This window comes from Lampetra fluviatilis, chromosome 36 (assembly GCF_964198595.1).
Source record: "Lampetra fluviatilis chromosome 36, kcLamFluv1.1, whole genome shotgun sequence".
Classification (NCBI taxonomy): Eukaryota; Metazoa; Chordata; class Hyperoartia; order Petromyzontiformes; family Petromyzontidae; genus Lampetra; species Lampetra fluviatilis.
Genome location: NC_136310.1, coordinates 7,924,313 through 7,937,209, shown reverse-complemented (window position 1 = coordinate 7,937,209; position 12,897 = coordinate 7,924,313). Strand labels below are relative to the sequence as shown.

Genomic DNA, 12,897 nt, shown 5'->3' with positions numbered 1-12,897 from the left:
ATTTTTTTTCCTAAAAAGTGTAAAAATTTGGAAAAAAAAATTCACGAAAATAAATTGTCACGCACAACGAGTCTGTGTGCAAAATGTCAGCTCGATTGGATCACGGGAAGTGGGTTAAAAAACGACCGAAAGATTTGCACGGTCGTAAGCACGCAAGCAAGCAAGCAAGTGAACTTAATATAAAGGATTTAAAAAAATTAACCCGTAAAAACTAAGTTTTTCACTATAAATCCTTTATATGCGTGGCATCGGTTTTATTTTATTTTTCATTTCTGTTTTTCTTGAGTAAGAGTTTCATTTTTATCACATTGGTATTTTAAATTAAATATGAAAAAAAATTCCTAAAAAGTGGAAAATTTAGGAAAAAATTTTTCACGAAAATAAATTGTCACGCACAACGAGTCTGCGTGCAAAATGTCAGCTCGATTGGATCACGGGAAGTGGGTTAAAAACGACCGAAAGATTTGCACGGTCGTAAGCGCGCAAGCAAGCAAGCAAGTGAACTTAATATAAAGGATTTAAATAAAAAAACGACCGAAAGATTTGCACGGTCGTAAGCGCGCAAGCAAGCAAGCAAGTGAACTTAATATAAAGGTATTTAATGAACATGTACTCCACGCTCTTGGTGTCAATCGAAGGTCGTCACTTCGAGGACGAGGCTCGTGAACGACGCTGCCGGGCGGTCGGTAGGCAGCTACAACTCCAGCGGTGCACGGGGAGCGGTGCCGGATGGAGCGAGCGGGTGGGGGGGCCTGTAGCTTTCTGTTATGAAGGGGATCGATTGACTATCGTCGTCGTCGTCATCACGATCCACCGTGTGCCGATAATCTCGGAGGTGTCTACTGGACATTTCGTCGTCGTCGTCGTTTTTTTGTTGTTCACACGTTCAATCTCTCTCGCTCTCTCGCTCTCTCTGTCTCTCTGTCTTGTCGTGCCAATATGCTCGAGTCGCGGCCACGTCTTTCAGACATCGATCTCGTCCTCGAAGCTGTGCTCTGTCAGGCCTTTCTCTCTTTCCTGTTCCCAGTGCCGGATGAATCTAGTGCGGGGCCTGTAGCACATGTTAAAAAGGGGCCCTAAATACAATTTTTTTTTAAATATTAAAACACATTTTTTTTACCTGCATAGTAAAGTAATTGTATTTTTGCACTTGCTATACAGCCAGATAATACGACAAATCGCTAACCTTAAACACCCAGTCGTTCACAAAAGTTGAAGGCGGTATAGTACTATAGTAATAGAGCAAGTGCAGAATATACTGAACCGGAATTGATATCTTGAAATCATTGAGCGCGTGGCCCTCGAAAGTGCGGGGCCCGTGGCATCTGATACTTTTGCTACGAGGAGAATCCGACACTTACGAGATGTCAGTCAACCTCCCTTTGGCACCTGGGCCTGTCCCCGTGACCTCCTTGCCAGCAGCAAGAGCCTCCCACACTGCACGTGGTGGCCTCAAGGTGCGCGCAAGGCCTGGTACAGGCGCTAGAGTAAACCCAACCTCAAGTTACTGACCGGTGAATGGAGATTGTTGTACGCCAATGCGCGTGTGTCGTGTTTGGCCATCCACCCCCTCGTGGGTCTTCAAAGGTGCTACACCGCGAACAGCACTTGCCCCAACAGTCTGTTAAGGCTATACGGGGGATATTTGTCTTTGTATGCGTGCAGCAGTTTTCGCGAGGCTCTACGAAACCGGCGACCCGAGTTCGATTTCCGATCGCGACGAATAACAGTGACGAATATTTTAAACGGTCCTGTGCCTCCCCTCGGTCGACTCAGCCTTAAATGAGTACCTGGTGCGGTGTATAAATCACCACCGGGGAGACAAAGGCGGCCGGGCGTGGTGCTTGTCACCCATCCCCTCGTGTGCCGTGCTCGCTAACAGTACTTGCCCCAACAGTCTGTTACAGGCTACACGGGGGATCTTTGTCCGTGTACTGCACCGACGTGCCCAGCCACCCGCGTTCGACTCCTGCCCACGGCTATCCTCAGTCGGCCAGTCCAATCGGAATGTATCCGGTCGCCCCCTAGGTCGCCTGAGCCTTAAACAAGTACCTGTGGGGTCACTGCGCAATAACATTAGAGTACTATGAAGACAAAGGCGGACGGGGTGGGGGGGGGGGGTGCTCGCAACAGCAGCCCTCATGTGCAGTGGCTGCGCTGCCCTTAATAGGTGCTCGCTAACAACGGTCACCCCAGCACGCTCCTGCATGGCCTCTACGGAGTAGAGTATGGGGGGGGGGGTGATCTCGCTCTGTCTGCGCGCTGTGCATTCGGAATGCCCTTGTCCCTGCGCTTGCCCCGCTACCTGTGCGTGCCCTTGTGTGCGTGTCCTTGAGTGAGGTAGGCGACGGCGGGGGGGGGGAGCGGTGGCGCAGCGGTTAGCGCCGCTGCGCTACGAACCCGGCGGCCCGAGTTCGAATCCCGCTCGCGGCCATTAACGCCGGTGAACCGGTCATGGGTCTCCCCTAGGTCGACTCAGTCTCAAATGCGTGGCCTGGTGCGGTGCGTAAAAACATCGCCACTGGGGAGACAAAGGCGGTCGGACGTGGGTGCTGGTCACCCACCCCCCTCGTGTGCCGTGCCGGCCTTCATTAGGTGCTACTCGCTAACAGCACTTGCCCCAACAGTCTGTTAAGGCTACACAGGGGATCTTTGTCTGTGTGTCCTTGAGTGTGGAGGGGGGTGGAGGAGCGGTGGTACAGCGATTAGCGCCGCGTAGCGCTACGAACCAGGCGGCCCGAGTTCGATTCCCACTCGCGTCCACCAACGCCAGTGACGATTATCTGAACCGGTCCTTCCTCTAGGTCGACTCAGCCTCAAAATGAGTACCTGGTGCGGTGTGCAAACATCGCCACTCGGGAGACAAAGGCGGCCGGGCGTGGGGGCTGGCAAACCACCCCCTCGTGTGCCGTGCCGGCCTTCAATAGGTGCTCGCTAACAGCACTTGTCCCAACAGTCTGTCGAAGGCTATACGGGGGATCTTTGTATGCATGGTACGTGTGCAAACGCGTCTGTTGTATGTGTCGAGGCATGCATGTTAACGTGTGTGCCTGTAATTTAAATGCGTGCCCATGTGTGCTTGTGTGCGTGGTGCGCTTCGAACCCGGCTACCCGAGTTAGATTCCAGCTCACGACCAATCACATTGGCGAATGTTTGAACCGGTCCTGGGCCTCCCCAAGGTCGACTCAGCCCTAATTGAGCACTGTGTAAACATCAGCACTGGGAAGACAAAGGCGGCCGGCCGGTCGTGGTGCTGATCAACCCAGGACGCGCTCGTGTGCCATGCCGGCCTTCATAGGTGCTCGCTAATATAACTTGCCCCAGTCAGTTGAAGGCTATTCGGGGGACCTTTGTCTGTGTACATACACTACGTGTTAGTGCATGTATCCCTTGATAGATTCACATGCAGTGTACATTCATGCAGTGCTCGTGCACGCATTTTGGTCTGTGTGTGCCTATCAATGTGTCCACGTATTCCGTGACCGTATGTACACGTGTACGTGTGTGTGTGTGCATATTCCGTACGTGTGTGTGTGTCTACCTTTCCACGTGCGTCCATGCATGTCCATGTTCGTGTATGTGTGTCTATACGCCAATGTCTATGCTCCGACGTCTGGTTAAGTGCTTCCGTGTGCTCGTCTACGTGTATAATATTGGTGCGTGCATGTACACACGTACGTACGCATACGTATGTCTATGCATGTCTATGTTTATATATTTACACGTGTATATACGCGTATGCATTTCTAAATATGTCGACGTGTACAGTACACGAATCTCTACGTGTCTGCGTACACGTCTCGACAGTATGTACAGTTCTATGCGTGTCTACATTTCGATGCGTCTACGTGTATACGGATTTGTATGCCCATATACACACGCGCATATCTACGTGTCCGTACGTGCCTACGTGTGTACACAATGTGTGTGTGTGCACACGCATTGCTAAGTATCTGTACATGCCTACGTGTGTACACATCCCAATGTGTGTGTCTGTGTGCACACGCAAATCTACGTGTAATGTACATGCCTACGTGTGTACACATCCCAATGTGTGTGTCTGTGTGCACACGCATTTCTACGTGTTTGTACATGCCTACGTGTGTACATATCTCAATGTGTGTGTGTGTCTGTGTACACACGCACATCTACGTGTATGTACATGCCTACGTGTGTACACATCCCAATGTGTGTGTGTGTCTGTGTGCACACGCATTTCTACGTGTTTGTACATGCCTACGTGTGTACACATCCCAATGTGTGTGTGTGTCTGTGTGCACACGCACATCTACGTGTATGTACATGCCTACGTGTGTACACATCCCAATGTGTGTGTGTGTCTGTGTGCACACGCATTTCTACGTTTCCGTACATGCCTACGTGTGTACACATCTCAATGTGTGTGTCTGTGTGCACACACAATTCTACGTTTCCGTACATGCCTACGTGTGTACACATCCCAATGAGTGTGTGTGTGTCTGTGTGCACACGCATTTCTACGTGTCTGTACATGTCTACGTGTGTACACAACCCAATGTGTGTGTGTGTCTGTGTGCACGCGCATATCCACGCGGCTTGTCTTGCGTGCAAGCGTCGTGCGTCGTGCGATTCTCACCAACACCACCGACGTGCCGAGCAGCATGAAAATCATCGTCACGGGAGCGAGATTCGGCATCCGTGATTGGGACGACGCTGGCGCTTACAGTGGAGGAAGGGGGGGGGTGATGGGGGAGGGAGAAGGGGGGGGGATGGCGAGGTGATGTAGTGATGGGGGCCGATGGGATGACAGGGAGGGGTGGGTGGGAAGGTGATGGTGGTGGGGGGGGGTGAGCTGATGCTTCTGGTTGAGTCGAGGAGAGCTGAATGGTGGTGTGTTCGGGAAGAGGATGACTTCAACGGGTCGGGGTATGGATCACGGTCTTGTTACTCCTACAGCAGCAGACTCCGCTCTTTGACGCATCTTCTACCAATTCTTCCGCCTTCCTCAATCTTCCTCGCCTTTGCGTGTCTCTCTTTCTTTCTTACAGCACGGGGCCTCTGGCGTCCCAATCAGGAAATGCCGAGCGTGGGTTTCCACTTGGTTCGAGATCAGCTCCGCGCGGAGCAGCCGAAAGGGTCCTTATTATTATTATTCCAAGGAGAACTTGGCGGTCGCCGATTTTTGCACATTGTGCTTTCCCCTCCCCTCTCTCTCTCTCACTCTCGAAGCCGGCACGAACTATCGAGGACCGATGCCAAGAATGAGTACCACCACCACCACCACCACTGCTGCAATCGACCTCGTGCCGCCGTTAAACGTCATCTATCCCGCCGTCTTCGTCGCCCCCATCGAGAATAAGTCGACCGCTTCTCATCGACAGCCAAAATACACGACGTTCGTTTTCAGCACCACGGACAGCGGAGGCTGCAGCCGTCTCCATGAGGCTCTCTCCCTCGCCCTCTCTCCGGGTGCAGCAGCACCGAGAGCCCCCCCTCCCCCCACACCGCACCTCTCCTGCCTCCCCCCTCCGCTTCTCTCTCTCTCTCCCCGCCTCTCTTCTTCGACTTACGCTCTCAGCTCCCCGCGTTTCCCTCCCCTCACCGCGGCGGTGCAACGAAGTCTCTCCCCCGGTTCTCTCGTCCTCGGCGCGTACCTCTGCCGTTCTCCTCCCATCTCCTTACGGCATTGAGGCGCCTCTCGCTCGCTCTCTGCGCTCTCTCTCTCTGCGCTCTCCCCCTGTCTCCGCTCTCTCTCTCTGCGCTCTCCCCCACCCACCTCTCTCCCCTCTCACCGGAGATGTCTCGTACCCTCGTTCACGCCGCCGTAACCGCCGACTAAGAATGCACCGGTTTTAATTGAGGCTGCCGAATTTGCGTTGCATTTTGCAGTCCTCTGTCACGCGTCGCGAAAAAAAAATGCTACATTAATAAACGTTACGTGTTTGTTTGTTTATATATATATGTGTGTGTCCTGAGCGTATTAATAATACAATGCTGCTGTTGTAACGAACGCTCGGGAGTGGAACTGCTAACCGACACGCGACAAAATCGCCGGCAGACACAAAAAAATCAACTCGATACCCGCACAGAATCCTAAACGCACGTGACCGCGAAACTGCAATTGTGCTCGGACACAATACTGCAGTAGATACTGTATTAACACGAACGCGCGTGCCCTATGCAATTGCCTCGTCCAACATCGAGAGGGGGGGGGGCAGCCGGAACTAACGAGCGATGCATGCATGTGCGGCTGTGCACCGCGACACTGCACTGATGTCACACGTTTGGCTTTCGCTACGCCGCAACGTGCACATCAATTGGTTGGGGATGACGGTGGAGAGGGGGGGGATGGTGGTGGTGATGGTGGTGCCGAGGTGAGGTGAAGGTGGGGGGGGTTAGGAATGGGATTGGGGGAGCGTGGAAGTGGGGGCGGCATGGAGATGGTAAGGGGGGGGGGGGATAAAATGTGTAAGTTTGTGGTGAATGCGATAAGCCAATGTAGGAACCCCCGTTATATATATTAAACAAAACAGCTCCCATCTTGTATACAAATACATAATCAGTATACGATGCCAATTATATACCCAGTAGAGACGCGCTGAGTCTGAGGACCTTTCAGTAACTGGGGGTGGTTTGCGTTCGCTTTATCCATTCATGACTTGTGAAAAAAATAAAATAAAAGGTGTTAGTCAATCGCCCCTATTGCCGATCCTAGACTTTATTCAACCAGCGGTGTTTATTTAAACAAGCCCTCCAGACCAGTTTCAACTTGCAGGGTATTATCAGCAGTGTCAGAATTTGCTGAAGCTGACGTTACTGGTAAGAGCACTATTTATAAAGCATGGGGGGGTTCCTGTCAGCATAAAACAAACTAACATTTCGCAATATATATACGAAACAAAAAAAAACTCATTTACTTTAGTGCTGCATTCTGGGACGATAAAAAACATTAATTTACTTGTCGTGTGCAAGGAAATTATAGCACCCAGAGAAAACCCACACATGCAAGAGGGGATATTATTCAAATCTCTGCACCGATCGATTAAATCCACAAACACACACACAAGTATGCGGGTTGGACTCACTGGTGTCCTGCCATCTCCTGTCCAACTCGTAGAGCTGTACCTACAACACCTGGCACGCCATCGTGGTGGAGAGATGTTAACTACCTCTTCCTGTAGTAATAGGTTTTTACCCTTTAAACTGGTACAAAACTGACACCTTTATACAAGGCATCATGTTTGCAATAAGCACAACACAAGCAGTCAAAATGCAAACTGAAAGAAACAACTCTGATAATGATATGCACTGTCCTTGGCGTCATCTGGTTCAACATCAATGGAGACTAGGCTCTAAGAAAAGCAGTCTCGGGTGTGGACCAATCAACTTCAAGGACAGTGCATATCATTATCAGAGTTGTTTCTTTCTGTTTGCATTTTGACTGCTTGTGTTGTGGTTATTGCAAACATGATGCCTTGTATAAAGGTGTCAGTTTTGTACCAGTTTAAAGGGTAAAAACCTATTACTATATTTTGCCACTGGTAAAGGAGGTCTCATAGTGTAAATACCTCTTCCTGGTATACAAAAGGATCGTGGGTTCGATCCCGCCTGTTGTATATCTGGAGTTTGCATGTTCTCCCTGTGGTCGCGTGGATTTTTTTCCGGGTCCTCCTTATGTTTTTCGCTCCACATTTAGAATCAACATCACGCGTTTAAGAGTATCTGGTTGCTGTACATTTCCACGTTGATGATACACCACTTCTTTGAGCTTTCATTTATGGCCAGGTCGATTTTGTAAAATAGCTCGATAGCTCACTGGGCCTTACCTGGTAAAATGAAAATAGTTTAGTTTCTCATTTAGCACTAAGCTCAACCCTGCTCATATTCCAACATGATACGAGATCGGGATCATAAGACTACTGTGCAGTTGTAGTCAGTATATCGGTTTAAGAATCGTTAAGAATATACGGCTGGCACCCGTAGTGGGAATGTGGAATTTCCACCTCAGGCTCACAGGCGCCAATGGAGATGAGTGGCACCCAAATTACTCGTTTCATTTCTCAACTGATCACTTTGTACAAAGTCACCAGTGCCGTGGTCTTCCTATTAATTGATGGGTCCGCTCCGTAGGAGTGTGGAATTCCCAGAATGTGAGAAACGCAAAGACACCAAGGGGGGATATGATCACGACCCCACTGCACATTTGAGCAGAAACTTTGACCATTTTCTGTTTACACGTAGAGAGACCAACACAGCATCGCTACATTTTGAAACAAAATCAAATCTTTGAATTACAAGTCACATTGTACCACGTGATTTTTTAACTAGGTGGGGGCCTATTGAGATGCGTTAATGATCGATTGCAAAATCGATCTGCTCGAGTTGCTATGTTGCAAGAGCGCCCGGCACACAGTTGGAAGGATTGCGAGTTCCAACTCCAAAGCAGGGATCGAACTGGTCCTACCATCCTTAGGGGTGACATTATTCAATGACACTGCGTTGGCAGTGGTGCGTAAAGCACGACACTGTACATAACTCAAACGCATTTGTTAATAACACTGCGTGGCCTTTAAAAAGAAAACAAACTTATATAATACAGGCGACATTTCGGCCCTTCTTGATAGCACATTCTGCATAGGATATCAATGTATAAAAGCGCTGTCATTCTCTTCCTCTTCCCGACCCTTTCGTGATCTCCAAGTAGTCCTCTATAGCGGTCACCCATTCTTCAATCCACGCAGCACGCCCCTGCCATCTAAATCGTCCCTATTCTGTCCCCCTTTTTTGTTCCTACGTTAAGCTGCCAGATAAGTTAAAGGTCATTGCTCCAAACGTCGCCTATTGTATATTGTGTTTCTTCTTCTGGTAAGACCACGCGCACAGTGTTAATGACGAATGTGTTGAATATATATATTTAAATATTCTTACGGGGAATATAAAATGAGTGCAGTCATCTCTCGATTGTCCGGGAGAAGAGGGGGAAAAAAAGGTGGCCCGGCCAAAAACGAAAACACGGATAAATGCACAAAAAATGAAACTTATACGATGAAAATCATAGTTATTGTTCACTTACATAGAATGAGGGGGGGGGGGGTGAAGACGGAGATTCCATCTGTTTTTATTCTATCTCAAAAGTAGTCGCTTTAACTCGCTGACATATTTACGGACATGCGATAGATTACGATCAGCTAACACACCAGACGCACTTAATGTAACGGTGCCATGCGGCTATCTATATATATAAAATCGCAAATCTGTCTGTCTGTCTGTGTGTCTGTCTGTCTGTGTGTCGCCGGACCATACGCAGTTTCATTGGACGAAATGTGAGGGATTTGCGAGACACGATTGGTCCGTTTGGTTTTCCACGGCGGTTGCCCCTGGCAACGGGAAGCGACGCATTCGCTGCGGGGTGGACGCCATTTTTAATTCCCGTTAAAAATATGCGCACGCATTAACACGCGACTCTGAGGTAAATTCATCAAAGTTTCACGTCCTCTTCACTCCCCCCCCACCCCAATGTGTGCAATTACTATTATAGGGTCGGTAGATAATAAAATTATAGCGATTAGACAGTATTATTGTAGCGCGGGGGGGGGGGGGGGGTAACGGCCCCAGTACCCAGCCTCAGCCGGGTGGGCAATTTAGGCGAGGCCGGAGGCTCTGCACGGTACTAGGCCTCGACACCCCACCACACTATAGGCCGTACATATTACTGCACAGCGGCCGAGGAGATCGTGGCTGGGGGGGGGGGCAGCAGCCCATCTGTGTATATATGTAAGGTTATTAAGAAATATATTTTTCACCCGGGCAACGCCGGGTACTTCTGCTAGTCCACATATACAAACACAGAGACAATTTCAACCAAGAAGATGGATTTTGGCTTAGCAATCATTGGAAGGATTTGATAAACCTTTTCGGGTCTTAATTGTGTTCACGCTTACGGTTGCTTTCAGACCGCATTCGATTCTCTTCCTCTCCCCCCTCCTCTTTTCCGAACATAGATGGACTCGTCCGTCTGACCAACTGCCAAATCGCTGTCCGTGGTGCTGACGTTAAGAAAAAACCGCCACTTTTTAAATGCTTTATATTAAGTTCACTTGCTTGCTTGCTTGCGCGCTTACGACCGTGCAAATCTTTCGGTCGTTTTTTAACCCACTTCCCGTGATCCAATCGAGCTGACATTTTGCACACAGACTCGTTGTGCGTGACAATTTATTTTCGTGAATTTTTTTTCCCAAAATTTTCCACTTTTTAGAAATTATTTTTTTTCATATTTAATTTAAAATACCAATGTGATAAAAATGAAACTCTTACTCAAGAAAAACAGAAATGAATAATAAAATAAAACCGATGCCACGCATATAAAGGATTTATAGTTAAAAACTTTGTTTTTACGGGTTAATTTTAAAAAAAAATTGTTTGCTGTGGATTTCACACCTGATGACGATTGCTTGTGTTGCAGTCGAAACGTCGTGAGCATTTTATTGTTTAATATTTTTATAATTTTATTGTTTACCTTCTACGTGACTTTACCGAAAGAACCAAGAATATAGCCATCGTTGTCTTGCGGAGAATAGCTTTGTCTCGGCGTGGGAACGAGGCATTTAAATCGCAGGGTCTCAGGATCGCCAGAGGAGACAAGGCACTGCCCGAAACACTCGGGTATTCGGGTACATGGTTTGGCGTTACGCAAGTCACAGCCCTCCGACGTGTTTACGGGCTGCGTCGGTGATGATACACGACATAATACAACATACAAATCGTCGTCTTGGTTCTTTCGGTAAAGTCACGTAGAAGGGAAGTAATAAAATAATAAAAATAAAACATAATAAAATAATTCTCACGACGTTTGTGGCAGAAACGTCGTGAGAATTATTTTATTATGTTTTATTTTTATTATTTTATTACTTCCCTCGTACGTGACTTTACCGAAAGAACCAAGAAGATGAATCCCTGCAGTCACGAAAGCTTTAAATCGAAATTTAACATACAAATCGGTTACACTTCACACGTGTTCATATATTTGTTTTAACGCTGCAGTTTTATACCGCACGCAGATTCTGCACGTGCCACACACGAGCCTAAGAGCGATGCAACACGGTGGCAAGGAGATGTTAACTACCTCGCCTGGTAGACAGGAGGTCGTCGGTTCGATCCCGACCCTGACGCCTGCTGTATATTTGGAGTTTGCGTGTCTCTCTCTCATCATCATCATCACGGTGGCTAGGAGATGTTAACTACCTCGCCTGGTATGCAGCAGGTTGTGAGTTCGGTCCCGACCCTGACGCCTGCTGCTGTGTATTTGGAGTTTGTGTGTCTCTCTCTCTCATCATCACGGTGGCAAGATGTTAACTACCTCGCCTGGTATATAGGAGGTCGTCGGTTCGATCCCGAGCCTGACGCCTGCTGCTGCTGTACATTTGAAGTTTGCACGTTCTCCCCGTGGGCACGTACACTTTTCTCCCGTTCTTTCCCTCCACATTTAAAAATCTACGTTGAGAGTATTTGGCTGCAATACATTTCCACGTGATAAGCCACTTAGTTAAGCTATCAAGTGTGATAGCCAGGTCGCTTCTGACAAAGAGCTGTACAGCTTAGTGGGCCTTACCTGGTAAAATATAAAAGTTTATCTTCTTGGTTCTTTCGGTAAAGTCATAATGTTTTATTTTATTATTCTATTATTTCCATTCTACGTGACTTTACCGAAAGAACCAAGAAGATGAATCCCTGCAGTCACGAAAGCTTTAAATCGAAATATAAAAGTTTAGTTTACAGGTTAGTTTACCATTCGTGAATCGAATCGTCATCCTCAATCGTATCATTACATTCATATGTACCATTTCTCTGTGAAGTGCATTCGCTAAGGCGCTATGTAAATTACGTTAAGCCAAAATTGAATTACGGAGAAGAATCGTGACGTGTTTATTCCTCTTGCTCTTCCGAACCAAATGCCCCATTAATTTTGATTTTTTTTAAACCCTCGAGCAACTGTTTGCTTAATAGGTTCCAACATAGCTCGTGAGAGACTGGGGTGCCACGGTGGGGAGATGTTAACGACCTCGCCTGGTATGCATAAGGTTCGTGGGTTCGATCGCGACCCTGACGCCTGCTGTACATTCGTAGTCTGCATCTCTCTGTCATCATGAACACGGTGGCTAGGAGATGTTAACTCCCTCGCCTGGTATGCAGGAGATCGTGGGTTCGAACCCGACCCTGACGCCTGCTGCTGTATATTTGGAGTTTGCACGTTCTCCCCGTGGTCGCGTGGATTTTCCTCATGGTCTTCTGGGGTTTTCAGAAGCGACCTGGCCACAAATGATAACTCAACGAAGTGGCTTATCACGTGGACATTTATAGCAGCCAAAAACTCTAAACGCGTGTTGATTATAAATGAGGGAAAAACTGGAACCGGAGAAAAATCCACGCAGTCACGGGGAAAACACGCAAACTCCAAATATACAGCAGGCGTCAGGGTCGAGATCGAACCCACGACCTCCTGCACACCAGGCGAGGGAGTTAACATCTCCTCGCCACCGTGAGCATGATGACAGAGAGATGCAGACTCCAAATATACAGCAGCAGGCGTCAGGGTCGAGATCGAACCCACGACCTCCTGCATACCAGGCGAGGTAGTTAACATCTTCTCGCCACCGTGAGCATGATGACAGAGAGATGCAGACTCCAAATATACAGCAGCAGGCGTCAGGGTCGAGATCGAACCCACGACCTCCTGCATACCAGGCGAGGTAGTTAACATCTCCTCGCCACCGTGAGCATGATGACAGAGAGATGCAGACTCCAAATATACAGCAGGCGTCAGGGTCGGGTTCGAACCCACGATTTCCTGCATACCAGGCAAGGGAGTTAACATCTCCTCGCCACCGTGTTCATGATGACAGAGAGATGCAGACTCCAAA

The 12,897-nt window shown here is 48.4% G+C and overlaps 1 protein-coding gene across 1 annotated transcript in view; it reads right to left on the bottom strand.

Annotated features, from left to right (window-relative positions):
- TMEM240 (transmembrane protein 240) overlaps positions 1 to 5,488 on the bottom strand; it is a 28,742-nt gene extending 23,254 nt beyond the window's left edge. The window contains exon 1 of the mRNA XM_078873416.1: positions 4,617 to 5,488. Coding sequence (XP_078729542.1) covers positions 4,617 to 4,676 — 60 coding nt within the window. The 5' untranslated portion in view covers positions 4,677 to 5,488. The remainder of the gene's footprint in view (positions 1 to 4,616) is intronic.
- Between the last annotated feature and the right edge of the window lie 7,409 nt (positions 5,489 to 12,897).